This window comes from Tetrao urogallus (assembly GCF_951394365.1).
Source record: "Tetrao urogallus genome assembly, chromosome: 9".
In the NCBI taxonomy this organism is placed as follows: Eukaryota; Metazoa; Chordata; class Aves; order Galliformes; family Phasianidae; genus Tetrao; species Tetrao urogallus.
The window spans coordinates 4,551,694-4,569,944 of record NC_136822.1 but is presented as its reverse complement, the minus strand read 5'-3'; the positions used below and the strand labels follow the sequence as shown (position 1 = coordinate 4,569,944).

Below are 18,251 nucleotides of genomic sequence, written 5' to 3'. Positions count from 1 at the left end.
CTGCACAGGCAGTGGCAGGCAATTATCGCACATTTCTTTCCTGATTCTGGCCATTGCCATCTTTTTCTCCTCATTTTCTGCAGTGAACAACTCCAAGTGGATTCCTCCATATCCAGTTTAAAAGCAGGCAGGGAATGAAAGCACGATGTCACGCTGCTGGTTCCAGCAGAGCACTCTGTTCTGTTTCAAAGTGTAGACACGCTGATTTCCATAGCTGTGCCGTGGCTCCAGACAAGGCTGTCTCTTCGAGTGCTCAGTGAGTGCCAGCTCTGTCCCCAGGTGCTGGCTGCTGTGCAGCTCATCCCCCATCACTGGCTCCCGTCATTCACTTTGTTAAGCAGGGATGCTCTGGGGTCTCCTGCTATCAGCACAGGACTCCCAGGGCAGTCAGAAGGGACCAGCTGGGAAGGCAAAGCATCCCTGCAGATACATCAGCAGTATCCATTCCTGCCTAAGCAGAGCGCCGACGTCTGTGAAGGTTTAGGATTCAGCTTCATCAGCTGTTTTCTGCCGCTGCACAGGAACATGGTTTGGAAGAACAAGTACTCAGTGCTCTCAGCTTGGAAGCAGCCTGGCTTAATTTGAGGATTAGTCATTGGGAGAGAAAAGATGCTCAGCCAACCCAGGAGTCAGCTCCACTTGGAGCTTTACAGCTGCAAGAGCCACTCCTGCTTATTCCACTTTACCAGCAGCACTGGCAGATAAAGGCCCTTTTCTTTGCTGAACACTCAAAACAGTCTTAAGAGCCACGATATCAGCAGGAAAAGAGAGCCTCAGTGTTGCAAGACTTGTAGTGAGAGAGTCTGCAGGAACAAGAGTGCTGGAGCTCAAGCAGCCCGCTGCAGCTTCCATACAGCTGGGGGCTCTAGAAGGGGAACCATAAGAGCAAGCGGGCTTCTACAGCACTCGCTCAGTGCTTTCTGTCTTGGTAGGCACAGGTTCCTCTTTAAAGTTGTCCTTGCATCTCCTATAAGGAGCAAGGTTTAAGGCCTGGAGAAGTTCACAGCTGCCATCACGCAGCAGCCACCTCATGCCTAGCAGTGCCTGGCAGGTGGGGTGGAGCTCATCAGCCCTATGCCTCGCACTGAACGAGCACTTGAGGTTTGGAGAACTCTCTTCTACTACTTTGCTTTGCTAAATCCACATAAGGCACTCGCTGCTTCAGTTCAAAACTTTCACCATAAAGAAGGCCGACGGGGAAGAACATCCCATTTAACACTGTCAGCATAGCTTGCAAGTTGAGGCAGAGGCTGTTTTGGCACAGCCTAGCATCTGCTGAACAGAAGCTCAGTGGCCCAGTCTAGACAGCAGCCGTAAACCACAGCGAGGAGGAAAGCTGCTGGCAAAGCCCAGTTCTTGCTTCCTCCATACAAGTGCATTCTTCCCCGCAGTTTGGAAGCTGCTCCTGGGAGGTGATAAATTCAATGTGTTTCTCCTTTCCTTCTCTAGTTTCGCTGCTTAACTGCCTTCCGCAGGCACAGCGCTGTTCTGCACCGCTCACCTCCAGCAGCTCAGCGCAGAAGAGCACTTCAGCCCGTCGGTGTGCCGATGCCGGAGCTCCTCTTTGGACCGAGCTGTTCCTCACCCAGCACCACGGAGCCCAGCAGGGCCGCGTGCCGCTCCAGAGGCACAGGGCTGCAATCCGTGGTCGCCACCTGGTGGCAGCGACACAAAACAAAGCGGGCTTGCTCCACAAACCCGCTCGCCAGCCCCGATCGCTCCCAGAGGCGGCGATTTGCCGGGCAGGGGCGCTTCTGAAGGCACTTCACGAGGGCTCGCCTTAAATGAAACCAACACAAGGCGTTAAGCGCCGCTCCCTGCCGCCGTAATCCCAGCGCCGCAGCGCACAGCCGGCGCCGCGCGGTGCCACGGGAGCCGTAGTCCGCGCCTCCGCTTCCCCTCAGCCGCTCCGCCCGCCCCGCGCGCGGCTCGCCGGGACACGCGGTCCGTACGGGCGGCACCCGGGCGGCGCGGGGCGGGGCGGGAACTACAGCTCCCAGCAGGCGGCGCGGCGCGGCCTCCCCTCCCGCTTCCACTCGGCGCCGCGTCGTCGCTCCCGGCGCCGCGGCCGAGCTCGGTGTCCCAGGGCGGGCGGCGGCTCCGCGCGCCGGGTCCCGGCATGGCGCCGCAGAGCGCTCCGCCGGGGGGACGAGGGCCGTAGGTGGGGGACGCGGAGGGACCGGGGGGGGGGCGGAGCGGGGATGGCGGGGCCGCGCGGGCGAGACGGGTCCGTGCACAGCCGCTGTGTTGTCTCCCGCAGCTGAGCGCCGGCCGAGGAGCGCCGCCCGCGCGGCCCCGAGGATCGCGCAGGCATGGCTCACCTGAGGGACTTCGCCAGCCAGGTAAGGGCCGCCCGCCGCCGGCAGTCGCGGCTCGGCTCGCAGCCCGCGGAGCCGCGCTTTGTTCGCTGGCAGCTTGTCGCCCCGGCCTTCGGCTGAGGCGGCCTGGGCACACCGCGCCGAAACCCTGCGGAGCGGGCTCTGTACGCTCGGTGCGCCGCTGGGTCACAGCGATGGATGTGCTGCTGCGGCTTCGGCATCCTAAGGGCTTCTCCGGCCTCAGCGATCCCGTGTGACGCTGAGCGCTGGGGTGTCCTACCCCTCGGGGGCTGTAAGTACGTCCTGCTGTCGTGATGGCATGAGATGATGTCGTGACTCGGGGCTAAAAGCACGTGAGCGGTATCAGCTTGGATCATCCTTCTTCTGAGCTTGGCTGCGGGTATGTTTGGTGGTTGGCAGGTGTTAGCGCTGAGTGCAGATCTCTGGGGAGAAATCTGGGTGTTTCCCTTTACATAGAATCAGAAGAGCCCCTTAAAGGCATCTGGTCCAACCTCTGCACTGAGCAGGGACACCCACAGCTCCATCAGGTGCTCAGGCCCCATCCATCCTGACCTCGGGTGTCTGCAGAGATGGGGCAGCACCACCAATCTGGGCAACCTGTGCCAATGCTTCGCTGCTCTTAATATAAGAAACTTCTTCCTTCTGTGATCAATATCCAGTTTGAGTCTTTCCTCTTTTAGTTTGAAACTGTTTCCCCTTGTCCTAGTGAAGTCTGTCTCCTTCCTTCTTACAGCCCTTCTTCAGGTCTCTCTAGAGCCTTTTCACAGAATCACAGAATGGCCTGAGTTGAAAAGGACCACAGTGATCACCTATTTTCAAACCCCCTGCCACAGGGAGGGTCACCAACCACCACCAAGGCTGCCCAGAGTCCTTTCCACTTATAGGTGTAGTACTACAGCACTAAAAGCTTCTGCAGTTTGAGATGATGCTTCCTCCAAACCCCTTCTGGTTTAAAATTGATTTGCAATGCATCTTGGTTTGCATGCTGCCTTTCACATACACTGTTTCCTCAAAGCACTGGTGGAATTAAATGCAAATTTAGTGCCTCAGTGAGTCACAGTACAGGGAGAGAAATGAGAGAAGGAAGGATTCTGTCTGCTCAAGGCAGGGAGCTGAGCTCTGTTGGTGCAGAGTGGTTGCTCTGAAGCTTTTTTGTAGACAGCGTTCAACAATAGAGACTATGAAAAGTTCTGGTTATCTAATCTGTAAATTAGGCAAATGTCAGGTGTCTTAAGAGATTGTCATACTGTGCTAACTCCAGAGCTCAAATAGGAAAGCAGTGTGTGTTACCTGTTCCTTCCTTGGGTCTCTTCTAGAATCCTTGGTGGCACCTCATACTCTGTTTAAGTGGAGCTTCCTGGAAGAGCAGTGAGAATTGGCTTAAAGTTCTGTATGGTAATTGTACAGATCAGTACAATGGGAAAGGCATTACAACAAAGGTGCGATGATGGAAGGACCAGCACAATAGAGAGCTGCTATAAAGGAAGGGCAGAAGATTGCTTACTTTTATCAGAAGATTGTTGGTTTGCAGAGGAAAGCTTCACCAAGGAGGAATCTCCAGAGAGATCCTTCCGCAATGGCAGTCAGCCCTTAAATGAGGTCTAAGAGAGGTGCAGCCAGGCTCCACCTGTTCCAGTCACACAGCTGAATTGCCTTCACCTGTGCTCCCAGGGCTGATCAGCTCCTTTCCTGGGTGCTCAGTCAGTGCTTCAGGCTGGGACTCAGCAGTTCCTATATATTCTGCTAGCCAAGTCTTAAGTATGGGTGAGGAGGTGCTGTAAAAATAGAGAGACTATAGGACTTGGATTGGGATGTCAGGGTCTTGACTTGTCTCGGATTCCTTATCTGCTGCTGATGTGCTGGGTTACCTTAGGCAGATCCCTAAGCTGCTTTATCTCAGTGCTGCTCCCTCCCTGCCCAGGCCAGCTGGGTGCTCTCTTCTCTAGGTTGACCTTTGCTGTGTACACACAGTGCAGTGGGCCTCTGTTGGGAGCTCTACCCTCCTGATGGTGTATTTGCACTGCAGTCTTTAAAGCTCTGAATCCAGCTTGTTTCCAGTTCTGTTGTTCCTTTAAGTGACCTTGAGAAAGTCTCAAGTTCTTTAGCTAATACTTTCTTACCTTGAAGCAAAACAGTGCTATCAGTGAAGCAAGTTGGGAGTCTCAGACAATAGATTATGTATGTGTTTCATATTTGAGGTTCAAAGTGTTGAGAATTTGTCTCTTATACTCCTGAAGCTGGAACCTGTCTCGGGTTCAGCAGCTGACCGTGCTGTCGTTTCACAGACAGGGAAGTTTCAAAGAGATTAGATCCCAGATGGCACATTACCGGTGGATCATCCTCATCCTTCTCACACTTGTTTTCTTTCTGTGTGTACAAACAAGATAGTGCTCTGTGTGCTGTCCAACTCTGAGCCATCTCTAGTCTGAATGCACTCAGTGGGGAGAAACAGCACGAGGCCTTCTGCTCCAGAACTGTGATGCAGAACACAAGCAGTCAGACAAAAAGTGAGCAGTGAAGTGCTCATCCCTTGAAGGCTTATACATTGCAGTACAACAAGGAGAGAGTCAGCTCTTCTGGCAGTGACCCAGAGCTCTGCTCTGCAGCCCTGGTGGGGTCTGTGAATATCTAAGAAAATGGGAAGATCTCGAGTTGGCCAAGAGTTGCAAAGCTGACAGGTGCTAATGATGTGCTTTGGGTTATCTGTGACTTTTTATGCAGGTGTGAGTTATTTCATCTGGCTTCTTGCATTTCTACTAATGAAGTTTGTAGCTTTGCAGGGCAGTTCTCTGACAAAAAGACTGGTGCTGAGATCAGTGGGTATTTAGAAAAGGGACAGATTCTGCTTTTTATGACCCCTCATTGCAGTGCTCCACATGAACAGATTTACTGGTGCAGGAGCAAGTCAGGTTACACAAAATGTGTTATTCTATTCCCCTACATCCCGCTGCAGCGTGGCACAGGGCATACTCTCACCCTGTCACCTAAGAGCTTTGAAGCATTTCCAAATCAGTTTTGAAGTGCAAGCTACAGCAAGGTAAATCTAGCACCTGCAATTGAACAGTTCTGGCCTCGTTCCTTCTTCTCACTCGACAGGATTTCCAGGTGCATTCCAGTCAAAAATACAGAAGGGTAACCAAATATCAGAGTTGTATTACTTTCTTGAGTTCCTTGGGCAAAGTTTTCTTGTGCTTGTCATGGTCTGTCTTCTCTACCACCTCTGAGCTGCTTTGTTCCTCAAAAAGCGTGATACACCTACCTCAAAGTATAGACGCTTGTTCAGGAAGCTGTGATGACAGAGCCTGCAACACAAACTGCTGGCTGTCCCAGAAGCTGCCTGCAGCAGCCAGTGCTCTGCTGTTTGATGTCCCATTCTTGAAGAGTTTCAGCCCCAATTCCTCAGTGTGCCACGCAAGGCTGAGAAGGGAAGCAGTAGCTCATCCCTTGTCCTTTCTTTCCTCATGGAAAAATGATCCAGGTAGGAGGAGAGGGAGGTTTCCTTGCAGTCTTGCTGCCCTGCAGAATGTGTGCTGAGCCAGGTGCTGCTCAGAGATGGTTCTCTTTCTCTCCTTGGTGGCTGGCTGGTGGGATGAATGATGTTCCTCCAGTGCAGCAGGTGACTGCGTGAGGCAGTGCCTGGGCCACTCTGCTGCCCCTTCTTGTTAAAGAGGCCAACAGGTGGGAACTGCATGTAGTCAAGCTGTTCCTCCTGCACCACAGCTGTTGTTCTTGTGCTGGTTTCTGACACTTCTCAAGCTCAGATCTTCCTTTCCTTCACTCTCTCCACTCTGTTATATATCTCCATCTCATTTCCTCACTGCCTATCCCCTCCAGTCTGTTCCCAGTGCGTTTGTTCAAATACAGCCTGTTTGGGTGTAGCCATGGATGCAGAAAGATATTTGGTTATCCATCTGTATCTTGGACTGGAATGCATGTGGAAATACTGTTGAGTGAGCTGACTGTGAAGCTTACTCCCTGCAGCAATGTACTGGGTGCAGAAGGCAAACAACATGTAATGACTGCTTGGTTAATCAGTAAGGAGCACCCAGGGATGCTGCTAAACCTGGTGTTAGTTGCAAAAACACCACTGCCTCGTGCTCAGATAAAATCTCTGCCCAGCTCAAAGTCCTTGCATGGGAGTGGTCCCTTTGGGTGACGTGTGAGGTGAGACTGAGAAATTCTGGGTGTGGAGAACTCCCTGTAACCACTTGTCTGCTTCCTGTAGGTCAAGCTGTATTTGCCAGATTTTTTTCTTTTTGTTTAAACTAGACCTTTTTTTAAGGCAAAAAAAATTAATCACAAAGAGACTTTTAATAGCACGAAGCAGAGCAGGCCCTCTTGGTCTGCAGCTGAACAGAATGAAAGAACATCAGGAGATGATTCTTCCTCCCTTGTTGTGCTTATTCTTATCAAAGAGTTAACTTTGAAGCCCAGCCATTGTGAGTCAGTATTTCTCTGATGGTCATGTCAGTAGCTTCCCAGTTGATATGCTTATCAAATAAGGAAAATGCTGTTCACTCTTGTGCCTGAGTGTGCCAGCTGGAGGAGGCTGTTCCAGAAGTGCAGACAGGGTGTCCATGTGGCTCCTTGTACTGCGGGGTGGGCAGAGGCCTCACAGAGTGCTGCTGACCTCCTGAGAGATGCGAGGCTCCGTCAGGGCTGGGTCTGCCTGAAAACCAGGCTGCAGTAAAGGCAGCTGATGGGAATTGGTGTTTGTACTGCTGGAGTATGTTGCCCTCCAAACAAGCAGGGGAGGTGAAAATCGTTCAAATCAGTCAAGTGTTTGAATGTGAGAAGGGAAACGTCTCTGTGAACTTCTGATGGCCTCTGATCTGTGCCTATTTTCTCATCCCAGTCTTCAGATGAAATTTGGTTCTGATACACCTCACCTGCCTTTCATTCAGGTATGGATGAATCCTTGCTCATGAAGCTCATTTGGCCCCAATTTGGTGCCTGCACTTGAGCTGCATGCCACATCATCCTGTCCCAAAGGAGCTGCTGCCTTCTTAGGAGTGGATCCTGCTGTCATTCTCCTTTCTGGCCTCTCTCCTGTTCCTCTCCAGCTCTGATCTGCAGGAGCAGATGTAAAAGTCTGCTTCAGCTCTTATCCTGGACGTGTTCTTTGATACGTTTCTGAGCCCATGCAGGGCCTGTGGGCTTCAGGTGAATTCAACAACATAGCAGATGTGTAGATAGGAGATGCAAGGCAAACAGATCTGGTGTGCATGGTGCTCTGCGGGCTGCTGCGGGACTTGCTGACCTTTGCCTTCTCTCCCTCCCCTTTTAGCACTCCAGGGTGGATCCCGAGGAACTGTTCACCAAGCTGGAGCGGATTGGCAAAGGATCGTTTGGTGAAGTGTATAAAGGGATCGACAACCGCACCAAGGAAGTGGTTGCTATCAAGATTATTGATCTGGAGGAGGCTGAGGATGAAATTGAGGACATTCAGCAAGAGATTACAGTGCTCAGCCAGTGTGACAGTCCCTACATCACCCGCTATTATGGCTCCTACTTGAAGGTAGGACAAAGCCAAGGCAGTTCTCTTGCCAGAAGTTTGGAGACTGGGTTGGGCTTCTGCAGGAGCCACAGCTGCTGATGGTAAACAGCACTGCTCGGGTGCCCAAGCCATGGGCGTTGAGTCAGTGTGGCAGCAGGAGCAGCAGTGGTTCTGTCCACTGCGTGTATGTGGTTTTCATATAAGGCTGGTCTTGAAGTCACTTGCAGAGCATGTGGAAATGAGGTTCCTGGTATGGTCCCAAGAGCAGGGCACTCTCTTACCACACTCCCTACCTTACGAGGGAACAGGAGCAGGGAAGGATGTACTGAAGGGTTGAAGAAGTAATGAAAAGAACAGGGTCTGAGTCTTTGAAGGAGTGGTGGAGCAATGAGGTGGTGATGTTCCTACTGAGAACAGGTTCAGGAACCCCCAATAGAAGTTCCTAATGATGATGCCAGCTGCTGGAGGCATGTGTAACGCTGGCTGTATGGCACAGCAATCCTTGAGCTCTTTGGATCCCGATTATTCCTTGCATATTTTTCACAGGTGATAATGCACTTTCTCAGCATTCTGCCAAAACCACCATGAAAGCTGTGGTTTTGTGGACCAGCTGCTTATCTCCTACCAGAAGCTCAGTCTGGAAATCTCTTCTCTAGGGAGAAAGAAAGTGCCTTGCTGACCATAGCCTTCAAACTGGAATCCTGTTAATGTAATCAAAGGCTGCAAAGCTCTCCTGTCATTGGCAAGATGTGCTAGATCCGTTGGAGTGCTGCTGAGTGGCTCCAGCCAGACAATATACTTATCTCCCTGGGCTGTGCAGTCTGGTGCCCTCAGCAGTACTTAGCTTGCTTAGGCAGAACTGGAGATAAACAAATGTTGGAGGTAGGAGCAGGTCCTCTGTTGTCTCTGAGAGCTGTGGTAGGCAACATTTCTTGTGTTGTGCACAAGGGCTGTTCACCTCAAATGTTTTGCTTGTCTGCCTGATCTTAAGCCGTCTTTGCTCTTGGACTGTGCTGTTACTTGCAGGGCACCAAGCTGTGGATAATCATGGAGTACCTGGGAGGAGGTTCAGCCTTGGATTTGGTAAGTATGTGGTAAGCTCTGGGCCCTGACATATCTTGGCTGAAGCTTTGATTTGTGAAATGCCTGCAAGGCAGATGCTGACTTGCTGTGTGACATCTTTCTGACAGCCCTGTGCCTGAAGGGGAGGCAGTGCAGGGTGGATGTGCTGGTTATGCATACCCAGGACAGAGGAAACGTTTGCATGGGGCTCAGCTGTTGAAACACAGTTCTCCAGGGTGTTCTGTTGCTTTACAGTAGAAAAAAACAGTGAAATGAATTTGACAGCAGTAAGTTGTTCTTGAGCAACATAAATCCATAGCTCACCTAACTGAAGTCTTGTGCTTGCCAGAAATTTGTGGTTCAGTGCTTGCACGGCATCAGGCTTTGGCAGGGAGCTGGCCTACAGTTGGGATACAGGTGTTGGTAATACTGATCATGTCTAACAAGCTGCCCCAGACTTCAGGGGAACACTAAAGTATGCATAGTAAACACATGAAAAAAAAGTTCTGCTGTGCTGTATTCTTTCACAGGATTCTGCTTTTCTCTTTGGGACTATAAAGCCTGTTCTTCCAGAAGGAACTAAGGTCATATAGTGAAAACTGCTGAGCCTGCACTGAGTTGGAGGAAGGGTGCAGTAGGGGGATCTGTAATCAACAGCAGAAGGCAGGGCTTGTTTAGAAGAGAACTGATTAAAAGGAGAAAAGTTGTGATACAGTACCTTGTCATGCCACAGCCAGAAGGCACACGTTCTCACTGCTGTTGCAATGGCTGAAATTCAGCTCTTGCGTGCTGGCAAAGAGGCTTGAACAAGAGAAACAGATAAGGTGTTCTGTTCACCAGTGTATTTCCAAGCGAGAGCAAGAGATGAGCATCCTGCTGTTTGTCTGGGAAGCCTTTAAGAGACTAACAGAAAAGCCTTCAAAGATTTTCCATGTCATGTAACCAGGTGCAAAGTCTGGCATTCTGCTTGTAGAACAAGATGTGCACTGGGCTGTGTGCAGTCGGTGCTTCCTGCTGAATATGATCTGCTTGACAAAGGTTTCCAAGTAACAAATGGGAGAGGCTTGAAAATGCAAGCATCACTCACCCTTTAAGCTGTCTTCCTGCACTTTTTCAGCTAAAGCCAGGGCCCTTGGAAGAGACTTACATAGCTACTATCCTGAGGGAAATCCTAAAGGGCTTGGATTACCTGCACTCTGAGAGGAAGATCCACAGGGACATCAAAGGTAAGAGCAGGGAGCTCGGCTGTCTGTGCTGTAAGGGATATTCCAAACATAAATTCAGAAGGATGACACAGAACTAATCTGACAGGTTTCAAAGACTGTTTCTTAGGGTTGCTTGTTTCTGAATCTGGTACTTCTCATTTTATTGCAGCTCATGTTTTTGTTGTCTTCAGGATGTAGTGCAACAGTAAGGATCTGTTGCTCTTCTCTGACACTTGCAGTTTGCATGGACACAGGGTATTAAAGTGAAGGAGTCAGTGAATGGTGTGCTCCACTATCAGCTGGCTGTTAGGTCTGGGTATTTGCTTTTCTGATGGATGCCAAGGCACGTGCATGCTGGTTATCGTGGTGAAAAACTTACTGCAGTGGTGTCTGCAGGCAGGGTTCATAGCCCAGGAAAGTCAGGGCTGCATGTGTCCTCTTGTCCTGATTGCTGTGGCCTCTGGCCCTGTGCAGGGCAGAGAGATCTGGCACCTGCCTCCCATAGAGAAGCCTCACATCAGGAGCAGAGCATCAAAGGACAGCAGGATGGCAGTGCTGGATACACACTGCCTGACCCTCTGCAGGAGGGCATGTGAACAAGGAGAATGAGGAAACTTCATGCAGGGAGGCACAGAAAGGGTTTTGTTGTCTACGTGATATTGCAGGTTTCTATAGCTGCTAGCTCTGCAGACCTACACCCTCCCTCCAGAGTCTGAGCAGTGCTGCTTTCTTAAGCTGAGTGAGTGGGAAGCAAGGCCAGGATGAGTGAGCTGCTTTCAGGGATCTGCTGTTTAACCTGTACTGAATGCTGCTGAAGGGCGAGGGGAAAAAAGTAAAGATCATTTGAGGTACCTTGGGCCAAGTGCCTCTCACCTTTGTGCATCCAGGAATCACATCTAGTAATTGTGTGGCCCTTCAAAGCTACTCCTTATTACCACCACAGAAGTATTCTGTGTTACCCAGCAGAACACAGGGATGAGTCTGACACTGGGAATCCAAACTGAGGTTTACATGGAGGCAAAGGGGGATGTTGTGGGATGTCCCTTCCCACTGGTCAGATCTGTGTGGGTTGCAGGTGACTCGAGAACTTGTGGACTTAACACTTATTTGTGTGAACAGCTGCCAATGTGCTGCTTTCGGAACAAGGAGATGTGAAACTGGCTGACTTTGGAGTGGCTGGACAACTGACAGACACACAAATCAAGAGGAACACCTTTGTGGGGACTCCATTCTGGATGGCACCAGAGGTCATCAAACAGTCTGCTTATGACTTCAAGGTGAGCTAGAGCAGGAGAAGGATTGCTTGATGCTGCTGCAGGGGGTGGTAGGGTTAATACAGGGAAATGCTGCTGGTAGTGTACTTTCCTATCATTCAGGGTCTGTAGAAGTTTGTCTATTAGTTGTGAAGCACCCTGTGTGATCTTATGTGATGAGCCCTTCAGCTGTGCCAAAGTTGCACGCTTCTGTGTCGCAGAATTGCCCCTTGCTGCTCTGTAGTCACTGTTGTTTGCTCCTCTCTTAGGCAGACATATGGTCCCTTGGAATTACAGCCATTGAATTAGCAAAGGGAGAGCCTCCAAATTCTGACCTCCATCCTATGAGGGTTCTCTTCCTGATCCCCAAAAATAACCCTCCGACACTTGAAGGTCACCACAGCAAGCCCTTCAAGGAGTTTGTGGAAGCCTGCCTCAATAAGGATCCTAGATTTGTGAGTACTGCTCTCCATTTCTGCCTTTGGATGTAGGACCTGTAATACCCCTGTAGGGCAGTACTTGCTCTCTACTGAAGAAAAAGTAGTTCTGAGCTTGCAAACTGGCAAGAATTGAAGGTGGTACACTTGCATGTTTATTGTACAGAGAAGGTTAGATGCAGCTTGCTTTCCTTATTTATTCCAGAGGCCAACAGCTAAAGAGTTGCTAAAGCACAAATTCATCACACGCTACACCAAGAAAACCTCATTCCTAATGGAGCTGATTGACAGATTCAAGCGCTGGAAGTCAGAGGGCCATGGAGAAGATTCAAGTTCTGGTGATTCTGACATGTACGTACACACTGCACGGGGAAGATGCCCCTTCTATGCCACACGTGCCCAGGTGCAAGTGACTGAGGTCCTTTTCCACACCTGAGTTGGAGATCATTATCATAGCCAGGAAAACATGTGAGCGTCTGTTTTTGTGGGAGTGACTGCTGCCTGAAGAAACAGGCTTGTGCCTCTTTCTGCTTCGTTGGAGCCTGCTATTCTAGTCTAGTCTTATCTATGGAACCTCTACACCTCCTGAGTGCAAGGAACCAAAAGCAGTAATGAGAAACATCTGATGTAGTGAAACAGGGCTCTTGTTACCCGTATTTTATGTGCATTCAGTCATATGTATCTCCTTTCAGAGAGCTTCAGGCTTTATAACTGTGGCAATACTTATATATATATTTGTGTTTGTGAATCAGTGTGTGGGAGAGAGCTTGTGACTACGACAGTGCACAGACAGAACCATGTGTGGAGCTGAGGCTTTGTCCTGACCTCCCCTTTTCGTTGGCAGTGATGGAGACACAGAGGACGGAGACCAGGGCCCAATCTGGACATTCCCACCAACTATTCGTCCCAACTCCTTGAGCAAGCTGCACAAAGGAATGGCACTTCATGGTTCCCAGAAGGTCTGGTTGCCATCTGTTCCTTCAGAAGTGGGCTAAGCTAACACAATCTCATGGGGCTTGGTGAAGCTGCCAGTCGTGCCTGTTCTGTCTAAAATTTGCTTTAGTCCAATATCAAGGCTAGTGCCTCAGAGCTCTCCTCCACGTCCTCAGGGTAACACAAGCTGTGGTTTTCCTGAGATCTGGTGAGGTGCCATTGAGGTGCAGTGAAATTAAAAAGGGCTTGGCAGCTTGTGAGCTTGGGAAGCCTTTACATGTGCTTATAACTTCTTTCCTTGTTTTCTAGCCTTCTGAGCCCATCAAGAGACAACCACGGTCACAGTGTCTCTCCACACTTGTCCACCCAGTCTTTGGGGAGGTGAGTAGGCCCTTGGCTCTGCCAACTATTGGGCCATCTTCTGTTGCTAGGGTAGCAAAGCTCAGGAGTGACTGACTGCGTGGCCTGTCGCAGATGGACAAAGAAAATGAGTTTGAAAATTCACTATTTCTTTGCCTTGTGTTCTGGGTGAGGATGTGGAGGTGCAGTAAAAGCTACAGTTACTGACAGGATAATGTTTGTAATTGGCTTTTTAGGTGAGTGCTTTAAGGGAGAGAGGAAGATAATCATAATGGAGCCCACTGGCAATGATCTTTAGCTGCTATTCCCAGCAGGAGAGTAGAAATGGGGGGTTCTTAGTAAGAAATACCTTATACAGACACTGTGTGCCAGGATCCAGTGGGCCTTCTCTTGGGCTGCCAGTCACAGATGCCTTTCCCTGCTCCTGAGGACTTGCTCTTTTCTATATCCTGATGCTGTTCCAGCACAGGGCTCTGCTTTCCCAAGGATGGTCTCTGGACTTTGCAGTAGACTTGGAAAAAGAGTTGATGTGGAAAGAGGGCTTACTGCTTCAGGACAAAAAGCAGAGGCTGTTCTGGAAAGCGGGCATTCAGTGCTTGAGACAGCACTGCGTAGGAAACGGAGAACTAACAGACTGGGAGATCTTAGATGTCTGATTCAATCTTAATGATTCTATGGACTGTGCTGACTGGCCTTTTCCATAGTCCACTGCGCTTGACTGCAGAGGTCAACGCATGAGGCAGAAGGTGCTGCTTCTCTTGCAACATATTGCTGACCATTTCTCAGTCTCGTTTGTTTAGCAGCCTTCTGGGAAGAGCTGTGAGCTCTTCAGACCACTGAGTGCACCTGTGGGCTTCTTAGCAGCACCACTGTGCTGATATCAGATGGGAGGTGATGTCTTGGCCTTCCATTTCTGCTTTGGCTCCTTTGCCCCAGACTTGCTGCCCCTCCTTTCCTTGGGTCAGACTTCCCTGCTGGCCCTGCTGATCCCACTCAGCAAAATCAGGAGCAGGGGAGGTGCTGGGCCATCTCCGAAGTAACCTGGCTTCTGTGTACAGTAGCAGGAGGTGGAAAAAAGCTTTTCTCCAAGACCTGTAGGAAAACTGCTTCTCAGCCAGGTGTGTATGTTGTTGTTCTCAGTGCTGGCTTCCTACCAACAGCATCTGCTTTGCACTGCTGCATTAACGCCTCTGAAATCTGCTAAGTTGTGATCACCTCTTTCCATTAAAAGGCTGGACCTGGGCTTTGTGAACAGAATTTCTAGTGATATGGTGTTCATGAGCTTTTGTATGGCTGCCTGCATCTTTATTATTGGGTGTTAATATGGAAAGTGACCCACAGCAGGTCGTCAGCACGGGTGTGGGCAATTGCAAGCCCTGAAACCCAGCTTCTCCTTCTGAGGAGGAGAGGACAGGCTCAATATTTGGGCCTAGAGGGCCAAGCCGGAATAAGAGCCAGTCTGGATGGCGCAGTGTAGCACAGCTCTGTGCCCCCTGCTAACCTTCAGAAAGCTGCTCTGCAGCACCGATGGAACGCAGCCCACGCACATCAAGCTGAAGGGCTGCAGCCCTGCGTCACAGCGCGGCGCTGGGTGGGCAGCTTCCCTGCAGGACAGCCCGCGTCTCCTCCTGCCTCTAAGGCAGGCAGTCTGTGGTCAGGTGATGTCCAACCATTCGTGGTGTCCTGCTTTCTGGCCCGGGGAGGAAAGGTGACCTCCAGCAGTCAGGAGGGCTGATACCGCAACTGCAGGCAAAGAGCGGTGGGGCTTATGTAAAGCTCCTTAATTGGCATAGCCTAATGGGAGCCTAATTGAGCTGGACAGGGGTTAGCTGGCAGGTACTTCTTGTTCCACAAAAAGGGCTGATTTTTGCACAGCACACTGCATCCTGGTGTGCCAGTGAATGAGCTGCAGCATGAGCTGCTTACATGGGAATGGTGGGAAACTTACAGAGAATGTGACCGTGCATTTCCAGTGGCAGACTGCTTTGGGCTCAGCATCAGCAACGTGTTGAGGTTTCTGTGATGTAACTGAATGATGAAGGCACAGCCATTTCAAATCAACAGCTAGGATTATGCACAAGGAGACTTGCACTTGCTAAAGCCCACTGAGAGAGGGCTAAAAATGCTAAATGCAAGCAGAGGCTTCATACCTTGGCCCTCCTGTGGGCTTTGTTCCCCCATTCTCCTGGGGAAAACGCTTTTCTGGAGCCGTTGAAGTGATGACTAATCCAGATCCTGTAGTGTTTACAACCCTGCCTGTCCAGAAGCCTTTGGTGTGTGTCTGGGTGTTAGGCTGTCCTCAGCAGCAAAGAGATTGTACCAGTTCAGATACATCAGTGTTTTTTCAGGGCTATTGATCCAGCACTAGTATCATACAGGATGTTTAGCAGCACATCACAGCCTGTCTTGTAAGGAATTCAACTGCTGTTATTACCTGGAGGAAAGCCTAAATTCCAGACCTTGCATTCTCATCTTTCTGACCTACAAAAAGGCCATTTTGAAGGACGTGGGTCCCCTCCTGCACCCTCCTGGTGCCTTCCTACAAGGGAAAGGAACTTGATGTCTGCACTGCTTGACAGGTGCTCCCTGCAGTGAGCTAAGGAGCTAACATGCTATTTCTGGGTTGCAGCTTAAAGATAAGCACAAGCAGACCGGAGGCAACGTGGGAGCTATGGAGGAGCTGGAGAATGCCTTCAGCTTGGCGGAGGAGTCCTGCCCTGGCATCTCTGACAAACTGATAGCACACATGGTGGAGCGGGTACAGAGGTGAGTGAGGGTCCTCAGGGCAAAGGTGGGTGCCAGTGGGGCAGGGCTGGCAGCCAACTGCACTGCTGTTATGCTCTGCAGCTGCAGTCAGGTGTGGTGCTGAGCAGTCCGGGCATCAGAGGCAATAGGATGCTGTCAAGTGGGGAAAAATAGGTAGCCTTAGATATGAAGGACTGAAAACACTGGCCCTCCTTAAGGCCTTGTTACCAAGTCATTACAGCTTTCAAGCAAATATGCTGTGGGGTTTGTTCATACAGACAGCAAACAATCACAGCAGGAGAGAACACTCTGACTGCTGCACAGAGGTTACAGGATCTGTCCTCATGATGCTCTCAAAGGTTTTAACCCCCAGCTGAGTAGGGGGGATACTCATAAATGCACCTTGGATGACTGAGGGTCAGCTACTCTGGTATCATTCACTGCGAGCAGCCTCTAATTGTCAATATAAGCATGAAACTGACACTTCCTTGAAGGCTTGTAAAGCCTCAGGGCCCCTGGTTTATTTCTGCTGTAAAACGATGGTGCTCAGAACTTCAGGCTCAGGTGGAATCTCTGAAGTCACTGGAACAGGCTTCTCAGAGCAGGGGTGGAGTGTCCTCCTCTGGAAATATGCAATACCTGCCAGGCCGCCTACCTGTGCACCCTGCTGTAGGGAGCCTGCACTGGATGATCTCCAGAGATCGCTTCCAGCCCCTGCAATTCTTGGCTGTGTTCCTGAAGTGCTGGGGCTTCCTTTCAAGACTGACAGCTTTATCTAGAGAATGGATAGAGGTTAAACAGAGGCAGCCTCACTTCTGCCCACAGGGCTGGTTGGGCTGTGCGTGCTTCCTGCAGGTGAGGATGTTATGAGGCAGCAGTGACCTGTTCCTCCCTGTTCTTTCTTGAAGGTTTTCACACAGTCGGAACCACCTGACCTCTGCCCGCTGATGCAAACATTCCCTGCTGCTGTTCTGAGAGGAGGAAGGATTTTTTCCAGCTTCATAAGAACTACATCTCTAATCCAGACCACTGTCTGCTGTTGGATATAACATTGTGTTACGGACTCCAGGACATTTCAGAGCCTCCATACTACACGTGTTTCCATGATGACCCAGGGTGAGGTTTGCAATGCAAGTACAATTTAGACCTTTTACAGAACCCAAGATGGGTGGTCTAATTGTTTTTACAATGTAATCAACGCGGTTTTTAATTGTTTCCCTATGGATGTATCCATTTTGGCTTGGTTTGAATCCCACTGGTAAATGGCTGCCTGCTGGAGAAGGGGAAGGCTCCCCTCTATTCAGCTGTGTGTGTTTCAAAGGCCAGCCTGATGGGTTCAGCCTCCCACCCTTCCTACAGAAGTGTTTGTGAGCTGTAATGTGTGAGTGCAGGTATGTTTGCAAGCTCTACGTGCACTACAGCCTCTGGGAAAGTTAGAACAGCTCCTTGGATGTTCTGAAGGATTCTTTCAACTCCTTCACATGCTAGTAAAGAAAGCTTTTGACTCTAGCAGCAGGCAAAGTAAAGTAAGTAGGCTGCTGCTGCTCTTCCCTAGCTTGTTCCATGGGAGGATGGGTTTGCTGACTGCTTCTTTTTTGGCTCTGGGACATCATTTTGCATTAGGCGTTGGTTCATGTGATGCAGGCAACAGCAGAACTTGCCTTGGGTCTCCAGAGGCTGGGAGGGGCCAGTGGTTACGTTTGGCATGGGAGCTGCTGGGGTTTCCTTCCCTGGTGCTTTCTGCAGCTGAAGGTTCCGGTACTCAGCTTTGGGCAGGCCTCACCTCTGAGCTCAGTGGACAGCTGCATGTGCCCAAACCTTGCAGAAGGATTGAAAAGAAGGGAGAGGAGAGGGAACACAGCAGCCCATGGCCAATGCTGAGGGCTTCAGTTCTTCCGAGGGCAGGTCGGCACTGCGCAGCAGCTCCTGGGACAAGATGCCTGTCCTCTGCAGAAAGATGAAGGTGGGATGGCTGGCAGCAATGGCATCCGTGTGCTGTGGGTGGGAGTTTCCAAAACCACTCTCAGCCTCTTTCTCCATCTTCTTAAATGAACCTTCTGACTCTTCTTTCTGCCTGGGCTAGGAACTGGCTGGAGCCAGGGCTCTGCTCTATCTGTCAGGCTGGGGTGGTGGTTGCTGGCAGAGACTGAAACGTCCACGGCTGCAGTGCCTGCTTAAAGGTGTGCTGGCAGGGCCATCCCAATGAGCTTTGCTTCCTGTATAGTACTAGTTTATAAAGCTACTTTTTAATTGAGGTTGATATAATCTATACTGTCAAGGTCTAGAAAAATAGACTTAGGATAATAACTTCTGATAGCCGGTTGCTTAGCAATCTGCTCACTAATTGTAAAGATATTCCCATTAAGTCAGCAAGACCTTAGATACCCAGATCTTTCTGAGTGTTTGTGTGAATGATGTGG

The 18,251-nt window shown here is 50.3% G+C and overlaps 1 protein-coding gene across 2 annotated transcripts; it reads left to right on the top strand.

Annotated features, from left to right (window-relative positions):
• Positions 1 to 2,312: 2,312 nt before the first annotated feature.
• Positions 2,313 to 16,779, top strand: STK25 (serine/threonine kinase 25; the record flags this gene model as incomplete). Of its 2 annotated transcripts, XM_079539561.1 has the most annotated exons (11): positions 2,313 to 2,342; positions 7,627 to 7,857; positions 8,863 to 8,919; positions 10,016 to 10,124; positions 11,223 to 11,380; positions 11,626 to 11,811; positions 11,999 to 12,144; positions 12,638 to 12,752; positions 13,036 to 13,107; positions 15,716 to 15,852; positions 16,740 to 16,779. In XM_079539561.1, 11 exons carry the CDS (start codon positions 2,313 to 2,315, stop codon positions 16,777 to 16,779), a joined length of 1,281 nt encoding a protein of 426 aa, XP_079395687.1. The 2 variants fall into 2 exon arrangements, with proteins under 2 accessions (XP_079395687.1, XP_079395688.1); XM_079539562.1 differs by lacking the exon at positions 7,627 to 7,857.
• Between the last annotated feature and the right edge of the window lie 1,472 nt (positions 16,780 to 18,251).